The following is a 24,748-nucleotide window of genomic DNA, read 5'->3' as shown; positions in this document are numbered from 1 at the left end:
TGCTTCCTTCAGTCCAAGAAAAAGAACACTTTAGTATTCAAATATTTTAAGACTCAAAGCAATTTTTTGAAATAGGAGATATCATTAGTAAATTAAAGGCAGAATAACCATAATCATTAAGAGTTTTACTTTAACTATTAATTATAATTGCTGTTTTATACTATATTGAAGAATTTATGATAATTCTTTACCTCATTTTCATTCAAAGTTTGAATATTTAAAGAATCTTTAAGATGCCTTAATTTCTTTGCCACCTTGTAGACATCATGACTCATATTCAAGAGTTCACTGCTTTGTTTATTAAATTTAGATTCCACTGAGATTGTTTGTCCATCTGAAACTTCCAACCAGTGAAGTATCACTTAAGCTGGAACTTAGCACTTTCCTCATTTTCACTTTACTTATCTAGGTATACTTTCAAATATATTTATTCAACATACAGTATGTGTAGGGCACTATGTCAGTCACTTTGTTATATACAAAGGTGAAATATATTGACACCAAGATGAATCAGACATGACTCCTGCCTTCAGAGACCTCATCATCTAGAAAAGTAAGGAATAGACTATTATGCAAGTATATATATATTTCTGTATTAACTTGTAAATATTAGTAAAGACTAACAGTTATCAAGCTCTTACTATGTGCCAAATATAGTTTTACATTTTTACAAGTAATTCATTTTATCAAATCCAAGGTTATTGATTATCAGACACAGCATTACCATTATTATAGTACCACGAAGGGAAAAAAACACTGCTTTAAAAATATAACAATCTAGATTGGGAGATGAATCCCAAATATCAAAGATGTTAATATGTGAAAAAGTGCAAGACTTAAAATTGATGACAGGCATTAGAGGTAAAGACCCTGCCTGCCAATGCAGGAGACATAAGAGATGCACATTTGATCCCTAGATAAGCAAGATCACCTGGAGGAGGGCATTGCAACCCACTCCAGTGTTCTTGCCTGGAGAGTCCCATGGGCAGAGGAGCCTGGCAGGCTACAGTCCAGAGGGTCGCAAAGAGTTGGCCATGACTGAAGTGACTTAGCACGCACACACACACAAAGTAACTCATGTAATTCTCTCAACAATCCTTCAAGTAAGGTAATGTTATTATCCCCATTTTACAGATGAGGAAAATGATAGAGTTCAGACATATCAGGTAACTTTCCCAAGGTCATACACCTAGTAAATAGGTAAGTGAGGATTGAATCCACTTCAGTCTGATTCCAATGCCATGATCTTACTCATTGTACCAGAACTGTCTTGGATCTCTAATGTAATAGGGTGTTCAAAAATTCCCAAACTTTTTCTTCCTGATGTGGCTTCATTTATATTGATTCATGTCAATGTATGACAAAACCCACTGAAATGTTGTGAAGTAATTAGCCTCCAACTAATAAAAATAAATAAATAAATAAGTAAATAAAAATTAAAAAAAATAAATTGAAGAAGAATGTAGCCTCTATTAATTCTTGAGATAAGCTGAGAATTTAGTTGAGAAAATAAGACTTGAATTTACAGATTGAAAAAAAAAAAGTGTTTTGAAAATAATTTATCTGAATTTTGCATAAAATGGTTATAATATACTAAAGAGTAACTAATACATCTTATCAGTATCAACCAAGGTTGATAGGGTTGATTTAAATATGTATATATATGCATATATGTATATACATATATATATATATATGCAGCTATAACTGACCACATTGCATGTAGTACAATGGTCTTAATAGAATGATAGAGACTGGACAAAAATTTAAGTTAACTTTGGCCATGAGTGTAGACTTTTTTTTCCTATATATTAAGGGAAAATTAGTAGTTAGTGGAAACTGTCCATTGAAGTTCTCATTTTTAGATTTTATAAAAGTAAATAGTTACATTTCTATGGAGAATATTGAAATTCTAGCACTACGTGAGGTATTGCAAATGAGCTTTGTAAGGAGCCAAAAATGACAAACATATTTATCCTAAGTATTAACTAACACAGTCTATTTTTTAAAAAACTGAGTTGAGAAATAACAACCATGTACTATATAAATTATGAATTATGTGTGAGAACAAGCAATAGTTAAATGTACTGTTTGCCAATTGCATAGTCATGTATACCAGAGACTTCATTGGGGGATATTCAGCAAAATAGAATTAAAAATGTTAAACAGAAAAGATCTCATTAAGATAATTCTTTCAGAAATGAATATGAAATTTCAGTTCCACCTGTTCAAATCTTGAGTAGTCAAGGTGAGATGGACATAGCAAAAAAAATCTAATTGCATTATTTCCAGAAACATGATACTTGGAAACACCTACATAAAAAAATAACCAGATCACTATTATTTATTGGGTTTCCCTGGTAGTTCATATGACAAAGAATCTACCTGCAATGCGGGAGACTCAGGTTCAGTCCCTGGGTAAGGAAGATCCCCTGGAGAAGCAACTGGCTACCCATTCCAGTATTCTTGCCTGGGAAATCCCTGGCAGGTTACAGTCCATGGGGTTGCAGAGTCAGACATGACTGAGCGACTAACTTGAAACTTGAGAACTAACTAACAAGTGACTAACTTGGAACTAACTTATTAAAAATGATGATTTTTATCTTCATCCCAGACCCCTCATATCAGTATTTCGTTGGGCAAAGCCCAAGGACCCACATTTTAACAAGCACCTCCACCAACCAGTGATTAAAACCATGCTAGATTTGAGAACCATTGCATTACCACTTGACTCGTCCCCATCTAGTACTTTTGGATTAGTGGCAGAAATGAACCAACTACTAGTGGTCATTTTTCATTAAATATCAGAGATTAAATGTTTCATTTGCTAGATATTTATGAAGCAGTGTGGGGGTACACAAAAAGAAATGTGAGTGCATGTATTCAACTGTATTGCATTTCTTGCATGTCTGATAAACAGCTGTTTGATATGATTAAATGGAAGTAATTTGAGGTTGTGGTGAAAGAGAACTGAGGTAATCCTGGTAGCTGTGGGAATAAAAAGGAAGTGGCTACTCAAGAAATTATTTCACAGAAGAAAAAAATCTGTTTGTTCACTGGCAAATTAAACATTAATGTTAAACCGAAGGGGGAAATGTTGAATACCTTGGGCAGTGAATCTGGGTAGCAGAGAACAGGGAGGTACTAATATGGGGATGGAATGTGAAAAAATTCTGAAAAGAATCTGGAGGATTCTGTGGAAGTGTATGGAAGAAAGTGAGACTTTTGTATTGGCCCTTTTACTACCACATTGGTAAAGATGGTGAATTGAATGTTGCTTCTAAGTTTATATATAAATGTATTTAACCAAATTAAGATCTCATTAATTATTATTTTCTTTTCACAGCAATTGTTCAACTGTCAAGCTCTAAAAAAGCTAAGTATTCCTGACAATGACCTTTCAAATCTGCCAACCACTATCGCTAGTTTAGTAAACCTTAAAGAACTCGACATCAGTAAAAATGGTAAGATTTTCTGTTCATCTCTAAATAACTTGAATTTTTAACTGAAAATATGCTTTAATGTTTTGCTTAGAAAATGATATAACACCTTTTCCTTGATTTTGTTACAACTCTAACTTAATGTTTGTTGAAAAGCTAAATCCTGAATTATAAAACTGAAGACAGAAAATGTCTCTCCCTCCTCTTACTAATGTCCCTGATTCACTCAGGCCTTATTTCCCCTTGCATTCAGATATGTGATTTAACCTTTCTGAGATTATTTAATGACTTTACATTGTATATTTTCCTCATTCTTTGAGTAAAACTTTTTCCAACATGTTTCAGATATCACCCACTCAACAAGGCCTACCCATTCACCCTTTTTGGGGTTGGAATGTTCAATCTCCCTGTCTCTGCTCCTTTTTCTCCCATAGCAGTGACCATCTTCTCAATGCATATAATTTGCTTATTTTTATGGTTTGTCTCCCCTCTCTTGCCCCAAAATATAAACCACATTATGTGACAGGAGGGATATTACTCTATTTTGGTGACTGATGTATCTCAGATGTTTAGAGCAATACCTGGTGAATAATAAGTGATCAGTAGTATTTGTTATAATTTTGGCCAAACATTATATCTGGTGATTTTGTTGATATTCATGTTGATGATGTTTTCTTCTTAATATTTTTGGGAGTCTCCTGTGTTCTCATATGTTCATTAAATCCTCATTTTCTTCCAAATGAATATGGCCCTCCATTTTATTAGAATAAAGCAAGGATCAGTCAAAAAAGGTTATGCCTAGGCATTATGAGGATATAAAACAGGACTCCTCCGTCATTAAGCTGGTTGGTTAAACTTTGTGAGTGTATGTATATATTGCTTTGTTAACTTAAGGCATTATTATTGGGACCAAAGAAATAGACATGAACAAAACAGATCCTTGCCTTCATGAAACTTATTCTAGAACATGCATTAGACATTAAATAAATAATTAAAAGGAAAGATATACCCATTTGAATGCAGAGTTCCAAAGAATAGCAAGGAGAAATAAGAAAGCCTTCCTCAGTGATGAATGCAAAGAAATAGAGGAAATAGTTATGACCAACCTAAACAGTTTATTAAAAAGCAGAGACATTACTTTGCCAACAAAGTTCCAGCTAGTCAAAGCTATGGTTTTTCCAGTGGCCATGTATGGACTTGAAAGTTGGACTATAAAGAAAGCGGAGTGCCGAAAAATTGTTGCTTTTGAACTGTGTTGTTGGAGAAGACTCTTGAGAGTCCCTTGGACTGCAAGGACATCCAACCAGTCCATCCTAAAGCAAATCTGTCCTGAATATTCATTGGAAGGACTGATGCTGAAGCTGAAACTCCAATACTTTGGCCACCTGATGCAAAGAACTGACTCACTGGAAAAGACCCTGATGCTGGGAAAGATTGAAGGCAGTAGGAGAAGGGGATGACAGAGGATGAGATGGCTGGATGGCATCACTGACTCAATGGACATGAGTTTGAGTAAACTCCGGGAGTTGGTGTTGGACACAGAGACCTGGCGTGCTGCAGTCCATGGGGTTGCAAAGAGTCAGACATGACTGAGCAACTAAATTGAACTGAACTGAAATAATTATCGGTGATTAAGTAAAAATTGAGTTAAAGATACATTGGAAGTGAAGGACATGCATACTAGTAGGACATCATCCAGTCAGTGTAGTTAGATAAAATTACCCTAAGAAATAATAACTAAATCCATCCATGATGAATAAGAGTTATTATCCAGTGGGTATAAAGTTTCATTTGTGCGGGTGAATAACTTCTAGAGATTCACCATCCAAAATCGTGCCCATAGTTAAAATTACATTATTGTGCATTTCAGAATAACTGGTGTTATCCCAGTGTCCTTCCTGATTTGATTTTCTTAATAGTCTTTATGAGTAACTGACATAGTGTATTTTAACTTGTTTATGTATTATCTGTGCTGTGCTTAATCACTCAGTTGTGTCCGATTTTTTACCACCCTACGTGTTATAGCCTGCTATGCTCCTTTGTCCATGGGGATTTTCTTGTCCAGGCAAGAATACTGGAGTGGGTTGGTTGCCATGCCCTCCTCCAGGGGATCTTCCAAACCCAGGGATTGAACCCAGTTCTCCCCCATTGCAGGTGGATTCTTTACTGTCTGAGCCACAGGGAAGGCCAAGAATACTGCAGTGGGTAGCCTATCCCTTCTCCAGCAGATCTTCCTGACCAAGGAATTGAACTGGGGTCTCCTGCATTGCAGTTGGATTCGTTACCAGTTGAGCTACCAGGGAAGCCCTAAATATTTTTTAGATTCCGCTAACTAAAATGTCTAGTCAAGGCTATGGTTTTTCCAGTGGTCATGTATAGATGTGAGTGTTGGACTGTGAAGAAAGCTGAGCGCCGAAAAAATGATGCTTTTGAACTGTGGTGTTGAAGAAGACTCTCGAGAGTCCCTTGGACCGCAAGGAGATCCAACCAGTCCATCCTAAAGGAGATCAGTCCTGGGTGTTCATTGGAAGGACTGATGCTGAAGCTGAAACTCCAATACTTTGGCCACCTGATGCGAAGAGTTGACTCATTGGAAAAGACCCTGATGCTGGGAGGGATTGGGGGCAAGAGGAGAAGGGGACGACAGAGGATGAGATGGCTGGATGGCATCACCGACTTGATGGACATGAGTTTGGGTAAACTCTGGGAGTTAGTGAAGGACAGGGAAGCCTGGCATGCTGCGATTCATGGGGTCACAAAGAGTTGGACACGACTGAGCAACTGAACTGAACTGAACTGAACTAAAAAGTTCAGTGATGTTCTAACTTTTTATCATTGTCTTGGTCACTGATACATCTCTATTGCATAAAACAATGTGTGGCACATTGTAGGAGTTCAGTACAATTTATTGGATGAATTCATGAGTGAATGATCCTTCTGGACATGGAACACTCATTGAAGTATACCAGTTTAAGTAACGAACAGTCTTCAAGACTATGAGAGTCATAGAAAAGTTTACATTCTCACTGGGGAGAAAATACTAACAAAAATAATCAAGGAATATTGTAAAGCATTATATTGGGATGGCCAAATTTTATTTGGGGCTTTCTGTAAGAAGATATAGAACAATCTGAAGCAATTTTTTGACGAGCCCAATACAATGAAGTGATTAATTATATGGCATGTGTGTGCGAGCTCCGAGTTTCCCACATGGCACTAGTGGTAAGGAACTTGTCTGCCAATTCAGGCAACAAAAGAGACGTGGGTTTGAACCCTGGGTGGGAAAGATCCCCTGGAAGAGTGAATGGTAACCCACTACAGTATTCTTGCTTGGAGAATCCCAGGAACAGAGGAGCCTGGTACAGTCCATACAGTCACAAAGAGTCAGACACATCTGAGGTGAAGTTGCTTCAGTTATGTCCAACTCTTTGTTACCCTATGGACTATAGCCCTGACAAACTCCTCTGTCCCTGGGATTCTCCAGACAAGAATACTGGAGTGGATTTCCATACTTACCTCCTTCGGGGTATCTTCCCACACCAGAAATCCAGCCCACCTCTCTGACACCGCAGGAAGATTCTTTACTGCTGAAGGCCACCCAGGAAACCCTAACTATATGGCACAAATTACAATTGTAAATTCTTAGAGAATAAGAGGATTAATAGAGACTGATTTATGATTAGGGAAGAGTTAAGATAAAGAATATAGCTTGAGGAATTCCTTGAAGCACAGTAACATCTGAATAAAGGAGAGCATTTCATTTGAAGTAAACAATGGAGTACAATTGAAGGACACACTTATTTCTATACCAACTTGACTTACCACTTAGAGGGTTTTCAGGAAGACAGTCCTGAAAGGATCATTTGCCAACTTAGTGAACAGCAATTAGATTTAGGCCAATTGAAAGATGATGTGAGGTCTACCTTTATTCTTTTAAAAGTAGACTTATAGGGTACATATTTTTATGGATTGATATTTCTGTACTTTACTAACGATACTGTTTATAGACATTCACACATGAAATTCTGTTTTCAAATTACAATTTCTGAGAAATATCTTACAACCAAATATAACAATCCCTTGGTCTTCAGGCAGGTGAGGTTTGACTAGATGGTTCAAATAAATAAAAATCTATCTTATTCATAAAGAGAATCAGAAGAAAATTCATTACCGAATACAGACATAAAACTTCTAAGAAATAACGACATTTTTATGAGCACTATAATCATCTCCTAGCAGTTTTCTTGCATCACGAAATTTTTGTTGCTAGGATGTAAACTGCAAGTTATAGTTCTACTCAGAAATAAGTCTGTGAACATAATTAGAAATCCTAGTAAGTAGAATTTAGGAACTTTTAGCTATGCTTATGATGGTTATATTGTGGAAATATTTATGCAAAAAGCCAAGCAAAGCATGGCAAATCATTCTGCAAGGTTAGTATAGTACAAAAGGTTTGATGAGCATGATGATATACCAGCCATTGCTGGAAGTGACACAAATAGTAAAAGATTTCAACACATCAATCCTTTCACAAAATTATACCTAAAAACCTGTCATTGAGTTTTGTGGCAGAGACCTAGACAGTTACTTACGGAGCATAATATATCCTTTGGGAATCTCTCAAGTGAAAAAAGAGCAGATAGCAGAAAATAAGTGCAGTGTCAGCATCACAGTTTGACAAGGTTGGAATTGTCCTGGTGGAAAAGAGTCAAGACATGAGAGAATATAATCAGTATTGGTATTGAGGGACTGAAAATGAATGCTTATTTTGAGCCAAGGATTCATTCAAATGCTACTCAATTTTGATAAATATTTGCCTTAATTGTGTTGGAATTTGATGAGTGACCCCTTATGAGGAAATTATTTCACTTGGAGGTGGAGGTGAAATCTGATCTTCATTGTCCCTGTGCCTCCAATCTTTACTTTTTGGGTCTAATTCTTCCACCTGTTATCCAAATGCACTATTTTTCTTTCCACAATTTAAAAATATTATTTTATATTAAAACCTTTATATAAGTGAACTGTTGTGCAGAGAAATGGATCTAGAAATTTTGTGTGAATAACTATCACTACCTCTCTAACCATACCTCCAACCAACCCATCTCCCTTCCATTGCATTTTCAGGTAATGCTAAACTGTCATTTTCAAATGCATCAGGCTGGTTTCTGTGATAAAAGAAATGATACTATTTCTCTACACAAAATATTCCTTCCTCTCACTGTTGTCCCCATCAACCAGAGTCCTATTCACCTTTAAAAAGGCATCTCTGATGTCATTTATTCTGAGAAACATTCCTAATATCCTGTAGACAAAGAGAATTAATTGCTCCTTTCTCTGTTATATGTTTATACATCTTAAGTGTTTTCTCTGTGAACATATCTCACTTTGTAATTTGATTTCTGTTTATCCTTATGTATTGACTAGATTGTAAAACCCTTGAAATCAGGGACTATCTCGTTCATTGCTCTATTTGGAACAACTAACCCAATACCCATAAATGGCAGGTGCTCCATGAATGTTTGGGAGATAAATAAACTTTATACTTTAGCATTCTTTAAAATACATAGCATGTATTTATATTACATGAGTTACCGTACAAAGGATAGCATCCCCACCTATTATACTGAGATGTGTTAAATATTGCAATTGAGTGCTGAAAAATAGGAATAATACTGCAATAAATGATGAGTAACCCCTAAAATCGGCTCCAAACTGCCGTATAGTGATATATTTGCTAGTCCTGTTCATAGGATAATGACTGCTTCACATTAAGCTTTGACCTCTCCCTTGAGCTTCAGACTGGTTTAGCCAACTACAGGCTGGACACAGCTAAAATATGTTCCACAAACACCTCCAAACATAATGTGTTTAAAACCAAACTAAGCATCCACCCCAGTCTGTTTTTCCTCCATTATATCCAGTTCTCTGTTAATGTTAGTATTATCCACACAGGCATGCAATGCAAAAATCCATCCTTTTCATAACTCTAATATACACTGAATCACCAAATCCTGCCCATTTTACATCCCAGTGAAAGTGAAAGTCGCTCAGTCGTGTCCAACTCTGTGTGACCCCACGAACTAGTCCATGGAATTCTCCAGGTCAGAATACTGGAATGGGTTGCCATTTCCTTCTCCAGCAGGTCTTCCCAACCCAGGAATCAAACTGGGGTCTCCTGCATTGCAGGTAGATTCTTTAACAACTGAGCTAACAGGGAAGCCCCACACAGGCATACAATGCAAAAATCCATCCTTTCCTTAACTCCAATATACATTAAATCACCAAATCCTGCCCACTTTACATCTTAAATATATGTCAAAGCTGTTTCTTTCTCATAATTCCCACTGTTACCATCTTAACTTAGTGACTTGTCTGTTTCCAAGACCACTTGGTATAGTCTCTTCATTGCCCCCTCCCCATTATCTTGATGAAGGTGAAACAGGAGAGTGAAAAAACTGACTTGAAACTCAATATTCAAAAAACTAATATCATGGCTTCCAGTCCCATCATTAGTTGCTCAATCATATCCCACTCTTTGTGACCCATGGACTGGGGCCCACAAGGCTCTTCTGTTCATGGGATTTCCCTGACAAGAATACTGGAATGGGTTGCCATTTCCTTCTCCATGGAATCTTCCACACCCAGGAGTCAAAGCGAGGTCTTCCACACTGCAGGCATATTCTTTAACACCTGTGCCACAAAGGAAGCTTCACTTCAGTTTGATTCAGTTCAGTTACTCAGTCATGTCTGACTCTTTGCAACCCCATGAACTGCAGCTCGCCAGACCTCCCTGTCCATCACCAACATCTGGAGTTTACTCAAACTCATGCCCATTGAGTTGGTGATGCCAACCAACCATTTCATCCTCTGTCGTCCCCTTCTTCTCCTGCCCTCAATCTTCCCAGCACCAGGGTCTTTTCAAATGAGTCAGCTCTTCGCATCAGGTGGCCAAAGTATTGGAGTTTCAGCTTCAACATCAGTCCTGCCAATGAACACTCAGGACTGATTTTCTTTAGGATGGACAGGTTGGATGTCCTTGCAGTCCAAGAGACTCTCAAGAGTCTTCTCCAACACCACAGTTCAAAAGCATCTCTTCTTCGGCGCTCAGCTTTCTTTATAGTCCAACTCTCACATCCATACATGCCCACTGGAAAAACCATAGCCTTGACTAGACAGACCTTTGTTGGCAAAGTAATGTCTCTGCTTTTTAATATGCTGTCTAGGTAGGTCATGACTTTACTTCCAAGGAGTAAGCGTCTTTTAATTTCATGGCTGCAATCACCATCTGCAGTGATTTTGAAGCCCCAAAAAATAAAGTCAGCCACTGTATCCACTGTTTCCCCATCTATATCCCATGAGGTGATGGGACCAGATGCCATGATCTTAGTTTTCTGAATGTTGAGCTTCAAGCCAACTTTTTTGCTCTCCTCTTTCACTTTCATCAAGAGGCTCTTTAGTTCTTCACTTTCTGCCATAAGGGTGGTGTCATCTGCATATCTGAGGTGATTGATATTTCTCCCAGCAATCTTGATTCCAGCCTGTGCTTCACCCAGCCCAGCATTTCCCATGATATATTCTGCACATAAGTTAAATAAGCAGGGTGACAATATACGCCTTGACATACTCCTTTTCCTTTTTGGAACCAGTCTGTTGTTCCATCCCCAGTTCTAACTGTTGCTTCCTGACCTGCATACAGGTCTTACTTCATAGCAAATAGATGGGAAAAAAAAAGAAGGTATGACAGATTTTATTTTCGTGGGCTCCAAAATCACAGTGGATGGTGACCGCAGTCATGAAATTAAAAGACTCTTGATTGTTGGAATAAAATCTATAACAAACCCAGACAGCGTATTAAAAAGCAGAGACATCACTTTGCCAACAAAGGTTCATATAGTCAAAACTATGATTTTTCCAGTAGTCATGTATGCGTGTGAGAATTGGACCATAAAGAAGACTGAGCATCCAAGAATTGATTCTTTTGAATTGTAGTGCTGGAGAAGACTCTTGAGGATCCCTTCAACTGCCAGATCAAACCAGTCAATCCTAAAGGAAATCAATGTTGAATTGAAAGGATTAATGCTGAAGCTTAACCTTTAGTACTTTGTCCACCTGATGCAAAGAGCCGGCTCATTGGAAAAGACCCTGATGCTGCATAAGACTGAAGGCAAAAGGAGAAGGGGACAACAGAAGTTGAGATGGTTAGGTAGCATCACAGACTCAATAGACATGAATTTGAACAAACTCCGGGAGATAGTGGAGAACTGTGGAGCTTTGCTTGCTGTCATCCATGGGGTCGCAAAGAGTCGAATGCAACATAGCAACTGAACAAAAACCACCCCATTGTTGCCACCAACATGCCCAACCTGTCCTTCACTAAGTAGCTTCATCACTTTCTAAGTTGCAGATATGACTAGGTTACTCTCCTACTTAAGATACTTTAGTTGAGCTAGGATAGAGTGTAGGCTCCCTAATAACATTAAAGTGAAATGAAACTGTTAGTCGCTCAGTTGTGTCTGACTCTTTGTGACCCCGTGGGCTGTAGCCCACCAGGCTCCTCTGTCCATGGGATTCTTCAGGCAACAATACTGGGGTGGATTGCCATTCCCTTTTCCAGGGGATCTTCCTGACCCAGGGAACCCAGGTCTTCTGCATTGCAGGCAAATGCTTTACCATCTTAGCCACAAGGGAAGTCCAACAGCATTAAAAGTCTCCACAACTGACCACCTACATTTCCGTTCCATCTGCTCATCTCACCAAAGATGATTTGTATTTTTTTAACTTTATGATTTAGATGTTGAAGAGCTGCTTCAAATGTTTAATGCTGTTGTACTATCTCCGTGACTCTATCTGTATAATTTCCTCTGCCTAAATTACCTTTCACACCTCTTTTCACCTGGTTCAATCTTATCATTCAAAACTCAATTTATTATTAAAAACTGTTGACTGTTATATTAAAATATTTATGTAGATTTAATTTTTTAATGATTAAATGTTTTAAGCATGAAGGAACTAGTATGGATAGCAGTCTGCCCATTGTGAAAGTGTTAGCATTTATTAAAAAGATAACAATCTAGTTTTTTTAAATGAATAAAACATTACTGAAACTTATAAATTCTCATCTCCTTCCTTCCTCTGTGTTAGTGTATTTAAAATTTCAATGAAGTGCTGACGCATTGTGTATATTATTCTGCAAGTTTTCATTCTACTTTATGTTTCTGAAATTTAATGTGAAATGATCAATGTGAATCTAACTGTACCAGCAGAGTACAAAAGTCCCCACTACTCCATTTCCTTACTAATACTTGGAGTTATTCATGGTATTTTAAATGTTGACCAATCAGATGGATACATAAAGATAGCTCAGTATTTTAGTTTGTATTCCGTTAATCACCACTGAGGTTGGCATTTTCTCATTTCTTTTTATTAGCAAGCGTAGAGTATCTTTCTCTACAAGTTGACATTTTTGGTCCATTTTTATTTTGGATCATTTGTTTGTTAGGTTTTAGGTGATTTGAAAGACTTATATACTGTGAACACTAATGCTTTGTTGGTTAAATGGGTTACCAATATCATCTCCCAATTTGTGGTTTGTCTTTTCATTTTGCTTGGGGTGCCATTTGTCATAGAGAGTTGTCAATGGTAATGTACTAAAATTTACCATTGTTCTCTTTTGGGGATATATTTTTACAGTTAATCTAGGAAATTCTTTTGTATGCTGATATCATAAACTATTTATCTATATTTTCTTCCAAAATTATTAGTTTTTCTTTTCACATTTATGCCTTCAACTCATTTGCAACTTACCTTTTGTACTATGTATTATCAAAATCTATTTTGCCATATAAATAAATGATTAATTATTCCACCACTTATTAAATAATCTCATTTTCTCACTAATTTATAGTTATATCCCTTTTACATATAAAAGACATTTTTTTTCCAAACTTTCCTTTTTGCTCCATCAGCTTACTTGCCTATTCTTATACCAATATCATATCATTCTAATCATTCTAACTTAATGTTGTTTTAATATTTAATAATTTTTAAAGTATTATTTTAAATAATAAAAGTATTATTAAATACTTATTTTTTAATTTTTTAAATTTATTTCTTTTAATTGGAGGCTAATTACTTTACAATATTGTAGTGGTTTTTGCCTAACATTGACATGAATCAGCCATGGGCGCACATGTGTTCCCCGTCCAGAACCCCCTCCCACCTCCCTCCCCATCCCATCCCCCAGGGCCATCCCAGTGCACCAGCCCTGAGCACCCAGTCTCATTCATCGAACCTGGACCGGCAATCCACTTGACATATGATAATATACACATTTCAACGCTACCCTCTCAAATCATCCCACCCTCGCCTTCTCCCACAGAGTCCAAAAGACTGTTCTTTACATCTGTGTCTCTTTTGCTATCTCGCATATAGGGTCATCATTACCATCTTTCTAAATTCCATATATATGGATTAGTATACTATATTGGTGTTTTTCTTTCTGTCTTACTTCACTCTGTATAATATGCTCCAGTATCATCCACCTCATTAGAACTGATTCAAATGCATTCTTTTTAATAGCTGAGTAATATTCCATTGTGTATATGTACCAGACCTTTCTTATCCATTTGTCTGCTGATGGGCATCTAGGTTGCTTCCATGTCCTGGCTATTGTAAACAGTGCTGCAGTGAACATTGGGGTACATGTGTCTCTTTCAATTCTGGTTTCCTCGGTGTGTATGCCCAGCAGTGGGATTGCTGGCTCGTATGGCAGGTCTATTTCCAGCTTTTTAAGGAATCTCCACACTGTTCTCCATAGTAGCTATATCAGTTTACATTCCCACCAACAGTGTAAGAGGGTTTTAAAGTGTGTCTCACTGTTCTTGGTACTCAATTCTTTATATAAATTTCAGATTAACTTGTTGAGGTTCACAAACAATCTATTGGAATTTTTTAATTGGTTTGAATTTAAAGATTAATTTGAGATAACTGATATCTTTATAATAGTAAGTATTGTAGTCCATGAACGTGGTATTCACCTTTATTTAGATCTTATTTTGTCTTTCAATTAAGTCTTATTATTTCTTTCAAGAAAGATCTGCACACTTTTCATTAGAGTTATCTCTAAGTAGCTAAGGTTGTTAGTTTTATAAACTGTATTCCTTTTATTTATTTATTTTTTTTTCTGGCTTCAGTATGCAGCATGCAGGATCTTAATTCCCCAACCAGGGATCAAATCCATGTCCCCTGAAGTGGAAGCACAGAGTCCTAACCACTGGACCAGGGAACTCCTGTATTCCTTTTTAAAATTTTAAATGTTTCAATTGATGCTATGTATAAGCACATTGCTCATTTTGATATCTCAATCTTACATTCAGTCATGGTACTGAATATATATAAACGATAGACTCTTTTGAATTATTTATGTGTAAAATCATATCATCTGCATACAGCAATTGTATTTTTCTTTCTATTCTTACACCTTTATATCTTCATGAGTCAGTTTTTTATGATATAATTTTCTGAAAAATAATCTATTCCATCACCCAGATGTTCAATTTTATTGTAAAAGATTGTCCATAGGCTTCTTTAAGGTGTTTTATAAATCTCTACCATATCTGTGGCTGTTTCTTTGTATTCTTAATGTTATTTAATCATTCCATCTATCTTGTACACTTTTATCTTCGATACTGCCAGAGATTTTTCTACTTTACTAATCTTTCTGGTAATAGTCTTTTGACTTACTATTCTCAATATTGTTTGGCTGGGTGGTTGTCTTTTTCTCTAGTCATTAGTTTTTACTTTTCTACTTTATACTGCAGCTTTTTAATTATGCCCCTCCTACTTTTATAGTTTATGTATTGGTTTTTAGTATTCAAATATACTTGCAACTTTTTAAGTTATATTATTTTTATTGAAGCATGTTGCAGATTACATAATCTGGATAATTTCTCTTTATTCATCAACTTTCACAGAGTGGCCTAGGATATGGTAATGTTTAAAATATATTTGTTGTTTGTGAGAAAAATACATATTCTCAGATCATTGAGTACAGGGATCATCTAATAATACACTTTATTCTTCACTGTATTATAGGTTTTTCTAGGACAAATACAATATCTCACTGATTTCTATATGCCTGGACATTGAGAGCACCCAGCATTTAGAACATTTACCTACTTGGAACATTGAATACACCTAATGAACTGGAATAAATTTAATTGGAAATAAGATTTTAACCTCTTGTGTTCAATAAAAATTCTATTCTTTTTTTATTTATTTTTTTTAATTTATTTTATTTTATTTTTTTTTTGAAAAATTTACATTTCTTGATTTGAAGACTTACTAATAACCTTTAACAATCAAAACAATGGGATATTGACATGATGTTGCATATTATGTATAGTTCAATGGAACCAAACAATCCAGAAGTAGACCCACACATATATAGTTAATTGATTTTGACAGTGGTGCAAAGGCAATTAAATGGGGGAAAATGATTGTCTTAACAACTGATGCTTGTACAATTCAATAAGTTCAGTACAGTTCAGTCGCTCAGTCGTGTCCAACTCTTTGTGACCCAATGAACCTCAGCATGCCAGGCCTCCCTGTCCATGACTAACTCCCGGAGTTTACTCAAACTCATGTCAGTCGAGTCGGTGATGCCATCCAGCCATCTCATCCTCTGTCTCCCCCTTCTCCTCCTGCCCCCAATCCCTCCCAGCATCAGGGTCTTTTCCAATGAGTAAACTCTTCCCATGAGGTGGCCAAAGTATTGGAGTTTCAGATTCAGCATCAGTCCTTCCAGTGAAAACACGGGACTGATCTCCTTCAGGATGGACTGGTTGGATCTCCTTGCAGTCCAAGGGATTCTCAAGAGTCTTCTCCAGCACCACAGTTCAAAAGCATCAATTTTTCAGCACTCAGCTTTCTTCACAGTCCAACTCTCACATCTATACATGACCACTGGAAAAACCATAGCCTTGACCAGACGGACCTTTGTTGGCAAAGTAATGTCTCTGCTATTCTTTTTTTAAAAAGTAAGTACTTTAACCTCTATATTCCTTGAGGAGAAAGGGAGAGAAATGTAAATAAATATTCATGCTGTGTGTAAATCATTCTTCCTCTTGAAGGAAATTTCCCAGAATTATATACAGGAATCCATGGGTAAATGCGTTGACTTTCCATGCCAATGGATCTTTTATCTTTTCTTCTTCAGATCTTAATCCAACAGTAAAATTAAAATCCTAGTCCATCAGAGATAAATGCATTGTATGATAGCATGATGTTTGAATAGATAGTCTATGCCTGTTGGCAGAGCTGATACATGGTCATAATGGAGTAAATTGTTTTATATAATAAAGCAGGATAATGAATGATAAGGTTTAATTAGGCAGTGATTCAGTTTTAAGTCTGATTGTTGATTTGTCATAGCTTCACAGAGACTGTGACACTCTAATTTAAGGACGTTAATGAAAATGATTTAATGTGAAAACTCTTCCTAATACTGCAGCAATTAAGTGATTTTTCTCTCATCCTCTCAAACTTATTTCTATACAAAAATGGATTTGAACGGTATCATAGTGGGCAAAATCACTGTTGTTAGTTATAATGAAAGGCAATCAGAGTTGCAGGCATTATTATGTGTTTTACTGACTTGCCAATTATTCCACCCCTTCCCCAAAAATGCATGCAAAACACTGAAGACAGCAATATCCTCAGTTTTCAGTGAAGAGGAAGAGTTTCTCTCAAACACACTAGGGAAAGAAAATACGAGGAACCAGTTAAGGATGAAAATCTTTAAAATTTTGAGCCTATTAACAGAAGACTAGAGACTCTGGTTATACATATATATTCTCAAGGAAATCTATTTTGGAATGACTTATGTGAGTTGGGGATAAAATATCACCATGCAGTTGTTCTCAATTAGCAGTAAATATGCTCTTTGATGTTTGGCAAATCATTAGGCCATTTGTTTACAGTAAAGCTTATTATTTTGTTCTCTTAAATATCTCACTTTCAACACTTGATGTGCTGTTTATCTAAAAATCGTTAGCACTTCCATCACTGTAGGACTACTTTCCTTTCTTTAGAGTCTACTTCTGCCCAAGATTATAGTGTTTAGATAAAGGATTGACTCCTCTATTTCCATTAAAGAATATGATGGCAACAAAAGCCACGTCTATTCTCCTGCCACCTTCTTAGCTGGATGCTAGGATTTTTAACTCTTTCTAATGTCTTCATCAGGAAATAAAGTCAACAAACAATTTTTCTGTGTGTTACCGTGTAGGTACCAACACTTACTCCATGGGGGTAGAAATTCTAATCTGGTAATAGATCTAAATATTGGGGGAAAAGGAACTGGTTTCATCTCGTCATCCTTCTGAAGGTGGTGTTCACCTAGACCAATAAATTTTCCTGGTTCAGCAAAGTCTTTTATGGGCTGATTGATTGACCTGGCTTCTGGCTTCTTTGCATGTCTCTGTAATTCCTGGAAATTGTAAAATAACCAAATTGAACTGGTAATGGAGCTTCGTGAGCATTCTCTCTACTAGGCCACACTCTCTCTCAGCTTCAGTATAAACTCCTTGAAAATAAAAGCTGCTGCACTTTACCCTGTTTCTAGATCCACAATAGCCACTATCAAAGAGCAGGCATAGTAAATGTTCAATAAAGTGGTTAACTGATAATGAAAGAAAAAAAATCTTTAGTCAAATATGAAGTAAGATTATTAAATATGTTCATTTCACATAATGTGAGCTCAGTCACTCAGTCATGTCCAACTTTGCAACTCCGTGGGCTGTAGCCCGCCAGGCTCCTCTGTCCATGGAAATTTCTAGGTAAGAATATCAGAGTGGGATGCCACTCCCTACTCCAAGGGATCTTCCCAACCTAAGGACTGAACCAATGTTTCTTCCATCTTCTGCATTGGCAGGTGGATTCTTTATCACTAGCACCACCTGGGAAGCCTATTTCATAAAATAGTGACTCCATATGTTTGTTGTTGAGGCAAAGAGAAGGTGAGGAGGGAGGATAGGTATCATTTTAATTCATTTTGACTAAGATTCATTTCTCTGTGAAAGAACTCATTGTTGGTCGAGGTCATAAAGATTTCTCAAAATTTTCTCTAGACAGACATGGCCTGAAGGGAGAATCAGTTGCACAACTGTCTCAAAGTGTTGATTATTTTACCTGATTTAGCTTTTCTCTTTATAGTGCCACTAAAATAGGCCGAGTCTTGCAGGAGACTGTCTTCTTGCTTGGGTTCCTACTGAGTTCTTAGCTACCTTCATTTGAAGAATAGTAGGTAAAGCAATTCATTCCAGTCTGTTTTCTCTCTCTCTCTTCTCTTTAAGATATAACCGACCTGCACAGTTTCTCCCAAATTTATGAACCTAATTGCTGGATGCTTTTACTTTCTCCCATACAATAGGTTGTGTCTCTGAAATCTAATTCTAGTCCGTACTTCCATTCTTAATAGAGTATTGACTCATTTACCAGATATCCTTCAGGAATGTGGGTTTATACACAAAGTAATTTTCCCACAAATATGTACAATTTATCCCTTTATGTGTCAAATTTATAAATTTTATGTGAATCATGCTGAATGGAAAATATTTCAAAAATATTTCCTATTATGTTATTTTTTTATGTGACCATAATGAATGCACTTTAACCTTTCCAAATTGACTTGAATTCATTATAGTTTGTGTCATTGAATTTTTTTTTTTTTTTTAGTATTTGTAGCTGCTTGCTTCTAGACAAAATAATAATATTAGACTTTAAGAGTTCTGGTGCTGGAACTTCTCTGGCAATCAAGTAGTTAAGTCTTCGCCTTCTAGTGTAGGGGGTGCGGGTTTGATCCCTGTTAGGGGAGCTAAGATCCTATGTACCTCGTGGCCAAAAAAACCCAAATATAAAATAGAAGCAATATTCCAACAAATTCAATAAAGACTTTAAAAATGATCCACATCAAATAATCTTTTTAATAAAAAGAGTTCTGGTGTTAAATGTTGTACTTTTCCCCATCACTACCTTTTCTATGTTATCACATTTTCAGACTGACATTCTACCTATTTTGAGTAGCCTTTTCCTATTTGTTCCTTCTAATAGCTATTGGAACTATATATAAAGAGGACAAAGATTCTGAACTAAGCTAAGCTTATAGCACTTGTAGTATATTAAATTCAGAACTAAAGGAAATGACAACCCACTCCAGTATTCTTGCCTGGAAAATCTCATGGACAGAGGAGCCTGGCAGGCTACAGTCGATGGGGTCACAAAAGAATCAGACATGACTGAGAAGTTAAACAACAAAACGAATAACTTTATGACCTGAGCAATGTACTCAAAATTCCAGAAAGTTGATACTATTAATACTGATTGAAATTTGATCTAAGATAATCATAGAACAAATGCGGTTTGCAATGTCCCTGTATGAACACCACATGGTAAATCCTGAGTGTGCATTAAACTCAGAGTTCCAGAAAGTTGGGGTTGTTTGTATTTGACCTGGAAAATATGTATGGAACAAATCCAATATATTGTGCTCTGTTATAAATGTTGCATTTTCAATTTTGAGTAGCTAAAATTTATAACCCCAAATAGTTTAAATCCTGGATTTGATGGAGTTAGCTTAATAAACATAAAATATGATAGTGTTTGGAATAAATCTGGCCTGGTTTCAAATCCCAGCTAGCCTCAGAGCCTCAATTTCTTCATTAGTTAAGTAGCTATAATAAATCATTTTATAAAATTGTTGTGAAGATGAAATAAAACAAAGTGCTCATAATGTTTCCTCAATAAATTCCATTCTTTCTGCTCCTAAATCTAATCCAATTTATTAGATATCCAAAAACGTGCCCACTTTCTCAAAACTTAAAAAAAGAAATATAAAAATTGCTATCACATTTAAAATATCAGGTGAAAATTTTAAAGAGTTATAAATATATATCCCTCCTCTTTATATAACATTAAGATTTTAATCATTTTTCAGCCTATGGCATTTGCATGGTGAAATTCAGGGAACTCATAGAAACATTTCAAAATGCACTGTCCATAACTGTTATCATGTATACAGATTTATATAAAAAATTTAAGTAATAAGCATGAACTTTAATGCATCTGAGAGAACACTGAAACATTCCAAATTTGGTATTTGTAGGAAGTCCTTTTTATAATTTTGTGTGGAAAAATTACCTTTTTCATTTAGAAAAGGTAATTTGAATCTAAAGCAGCTATACTTAAGAGCCTATGTTTCTTTTCCATGTTTCTAAAGTGTTTTGCTTCATTGTTTCAGGATATTGATACAAAAATATAATTAGATCCAATTTAACAGACACTTCCTGAGTTTCTGTTGTTTTCCTAGATCTGATCTAGGTATTGTCGGGAATATCAAATTGAATGCCACTGACTCCATCCTCCTATCCTACCAGAACACTCCCTCTTATAGCACTCCAACTTTCCTTTGACCCCATCAGACCCACCAGTCTATAAGTACCACCATTTTTTCATGAATTCTCTAAACCTCAGTGTTTGCTCTGCCCTTTTTGCATGGTTTGAATTTTATGGCCAGTCATCAGATGACCCCCTTTACATCTTTGCTTCTCTCTCATTTATCTACATACACTCAGTAAAATTATAAGCGTGACTGAATCTAACTCTCTACCTATGGCTGAAGGGATCTGAAAAAAAAAAAAAAGACACTCCATCACACTGACTGATATGACTTTAAATTCATGATTGCTGTTCTGAAGTATAGCCTTGGGGCTCCCCAATAATCATGTTGTACTTCCTTTATCTATGGACTCCCCTCTTCTGGCGACTATTTCACATGTTTTCTTCTGTCTTCCAACCTCTCGCACCTTCTCTCCCATGTTCATGGTTATTTGTCCCACTCTGCTGAGAAAATTAAAGCTTTCAAAAGATAATTTCCAGACTGTCAGCATCCTGTCTTTTCTACCAGCATCTGCACCCATATTCTCTCATTTCTCCCTGTTAGTACAGATGAGCTACTGTCTCTCTTTAAACCTGTGTCCCTACTGGATAACCATCCTCTCTTGCCTACCCATGGATATCACTGGAGCACGTCTCAGTCTCTACCACATGATCAAGATTTTCCTCTCTACTTGACATTCTAATCAGTTTCAACGTATATTTTTTTCTATTCTAAAGAATACTTCTTAGATCTTCTTCCCTTAATAGTCTCTTACCTCCTTGTAGCAAAAGTTCTAGATGTCTAGTTGATTATATCCTCTATCTACAATTCCTTTCCTCTCATCCTCTCTTAAACCAACCCCAGTCTTTAAACCCTCTACTCCAAAGTCATTTCAGTTGAGGTCATACAGATATCCTCACTACTGAAGTCAAAGGCAGTTTTAGGACATTGATTTACTTGACACCATACTTGATTCTGCCTGCAATGTAGGAGACCTGGGTTCATTCCCTGGGTGAACAGGATCCCCTAGAGAAGGAACAGCAACCCGCTTAGTAATCTTACCTGAAGAATTCCACTGACAGAGGAGCCTGGCACGCTACTGTCCATGGAGGTCACAAAGAGTTGGACACAACTGAGCAACTAACACACATGCTTTACTTGACAAAGTAACATCATTTGAAACAGTTGAATACTTCTTCCTGTTTATATATATTTTCTTCATTTGACTTCTAGGATTCAGTACTCTTATTTTCCCTCCCATCTCACTGATTTATCTTGTTCAGTCTCTTACAATGATTCTCCTCCTCATCTTCATTTTGGAGTACTTCATGTACTCCAATCCATGGTTCAGTTCATGGTCCTTTTTGGTTCATTATCTACATTTACACCATTGGTGCTCATGTTTTTTCTTATGGTTTAAATACTATCTAAATGATAATGAATCCTACATTTTGAAATGTACAGTCTAGACCTCTCTCCTAAACCTGTCTGACATTTTCTCTTTTACCTCCACCATACTTTAGCCCCAGTTAAATAGAGGGAGGGAACACAGCTCCACCCATTGACAGAAAACTGGATTAAAGATTTACTTATACTGAGCATGGCTTACTCCTTGGAAGAAAAGTTATGACCAACCTAGACAGCATATAAAAAGCAGAGACATTACTTTGCCAGCAAAGGTACGTCTAGTCAAGGTTATGGTTTTTCCAGTAGTCATGTATGGATGTGAGAGCTGCACTATAAAGAAAGTTGAGCAGTGAAGAATTGATGCTTTTGAACTGTGGCGTTGGAGAAGGCGCTTGAGAGTCCCCTGGACTGCAAGGAGATCCAAATAGTCCATCGTAAAGGAAATCAGTCCTGAATTTCATTGGAAGGACTGATGCTGAAGCTGAAACTCCAGTACATTGGCCACCTGATGCGAAGAACAGACGCATTTGAAAAGACCCTGATGCTGGGAAAAATTGAAGGCAAGAGGAGAAGAGGACGACAGAAGATGAGATGGCTGGATGGCATCAGTGTCTCAGTAGACAGGAGTGTGAGTAAATTCTGGATGTTGGTGATGGACAGTGAGGCCTGGCGTGCTGCAGTCCATGGGGTCACAAAGAGTCGGACATACCGAGTGACTGAACTGAACTAAACTGAACTAAGCATGGCCCCGACAAAACAAGATCCAGTTTCCCCCTCAGTCAGTCTCTCCCATCAGGAAGTTTCCATAAGCCTCTGTCCTCCATGAGGGCAGACAGACTGAAAACCACAATCACAGAAAACAAATCAATCTGATCACATGGACCACACCCTTGTCTAACTCAATGAAACTATGAACCAAGCTGTGTAGGGCCATCCAAGACATCCAGGTCAATGTGGAGAGTTCTGACAAAATGTGGTCCACTGGAGAAGGGAAAGGCAAACCACTTCAGTATTCCTGCCTTGAGAACCCCATGGACAATATGAAAAGGCAAAAAGATAGGATACTGAAAGATGAATTCCGCAGGTCGGTAGGTGCCCAATATGCTACAGGAGAAGAGTGGAGAAATAACTCCAGAAAGAATAAAGAGACAGAGCCAAAGCAAAAACAACACCCAGCTATGGATGTGGCTGGTAATGGAAGCAAGGTCTGATGCTGTAAAGAGCAATATTGCATAGGAACCTGGAATGTTAGGTCCATGAATCAAGGCAAATTGGAAGTGGTCAAACAAGAGTGGCAAGAGTGAATGTCAACATTTTAGGAATCAGCGAACTAAAATGGACAGGAATGGGTAAATTTAACTCAGATGACCATTATATCTACTACTGTGGGCAAGAATCTCTTAGAAGAAATGGAGTAACCATCATAGTCGACAACAGAGTCGAAAATGCAGTACTTGGATGCAATCTCAAAAATGACAGATGATCTCTGTTTGTTTCCAAGGCAAACCATTCAATACCACAGTAATCCAAGTCTATTCCCTGACCTGTAATGCTGAAGAAGCTGAAGTTGAACAGTTCTATGAGGACCTACAAGACCTTCTAGAACTATAACCCAAAAAAGATGTCCTTTTCATTATAGGGGACTGGAATGCAAAAATAGAAAGTCAAGAAACACCTGGAGTAACAGGCAAATTTGGCCTTCGAGTACAGAATGAAGCAGGGCAAAGGCTAATAGAGTTTGACAAGAGCACGCACTGGTCTTAGGAAACACCCTCTTCCAACAACACAAGAGAAGACTCTACACATGGACATCACCAGATGGTCAACACAGAAATCAGATTGATTATATTCTTTGCAGCCAAGTGGAGAAGCTCTCTACAGTCTGCAAAACAAGACTGGGAGCTAACTGTGGCTCAGATCATGAACTCCTTACAGCCAAAGTCAGACTGAAGTTGAATAAAGTAGTGAAAACCACTAGACCATTCAGGTATGACCTAAATAAAATCCCTTATAGTGAAAGTGACAAATAGAGTCAAGGGACTGGATCTGATAAACAGAGTGCCTGAAAAACTATGGGTGGAGGTTCATGACCTTGTACAGGAGAGAGGGATCAAGACCATCCCTAAGAAAAAGAAATGCAAAAAAGCAAAATGATTGTCTGAGGAGGCCTTACAAATAGCTGTGAAAAGAGAAGTGAAAGGCAAAGGAGAAAAGGAAAGATATACCCATTTGAATGCAGAGTTCAAAAGAATTGCAAGGAGAGATAAGAAAATTTCCTCAGTGATGAATGCAAAGAAATAGAGGAAAACAATAGAATGGGAAGGACTAGAGAGCTCTTCAAGAAAATTAGAGATACCAAGGGAATATTTCATGCAAAGATAGGCTCAATAAAGGACAGAAATGGTATGGACCTAACAGAAACAGAAGATATTAAGAAGAGGTAGCAAGAATACACAAAAGAACTACC

General features: G+C 37.0%; 1 protein-coding gene across 4 annotated transcripts in view; it reads left to right on the top strand.

Moving 5' to 3' along the window:
• Positions 1 to 24,748, top strand: part of LRRC7 (leucine rich repeat containing 7) — a 575,718-nt gene that overhangs the window by 238,785 nt on the left and 312,185 nt on the right. For all 4 annotated transcript variants that reach the window (XM_043877735.1, XM_043877734.1, XM_043877736.1 and 1 more), the window contains exon 4: positions 3,347 to 3,464. In XM_043877735.1, coding sequence (XP_043733670.1) covers positions 3,347 to 3,464 — 118 coding nt within the window. The remainder of the gene's footprint in view (positions 1 to 3,346; positions 3,465 to 24,748) is intronic.

The sequence above is a fragment of the Cervus elaphus genome, chromosome 20 (genome assembly GCF_910594005.1).
Source record: "Cervus elaphus chromosome 20, mCerEla1.1, whole genome shotgun sequence".
Lineage (NCBI taxonomy): Eukaryota > Metazoa > Chordata > Mammalia > Artiodactyla > Cervidae > Cervus > Cervus elaphus.
This window is presented reverse-complemented; position numbering and strand designations above follow the sequence as displayed.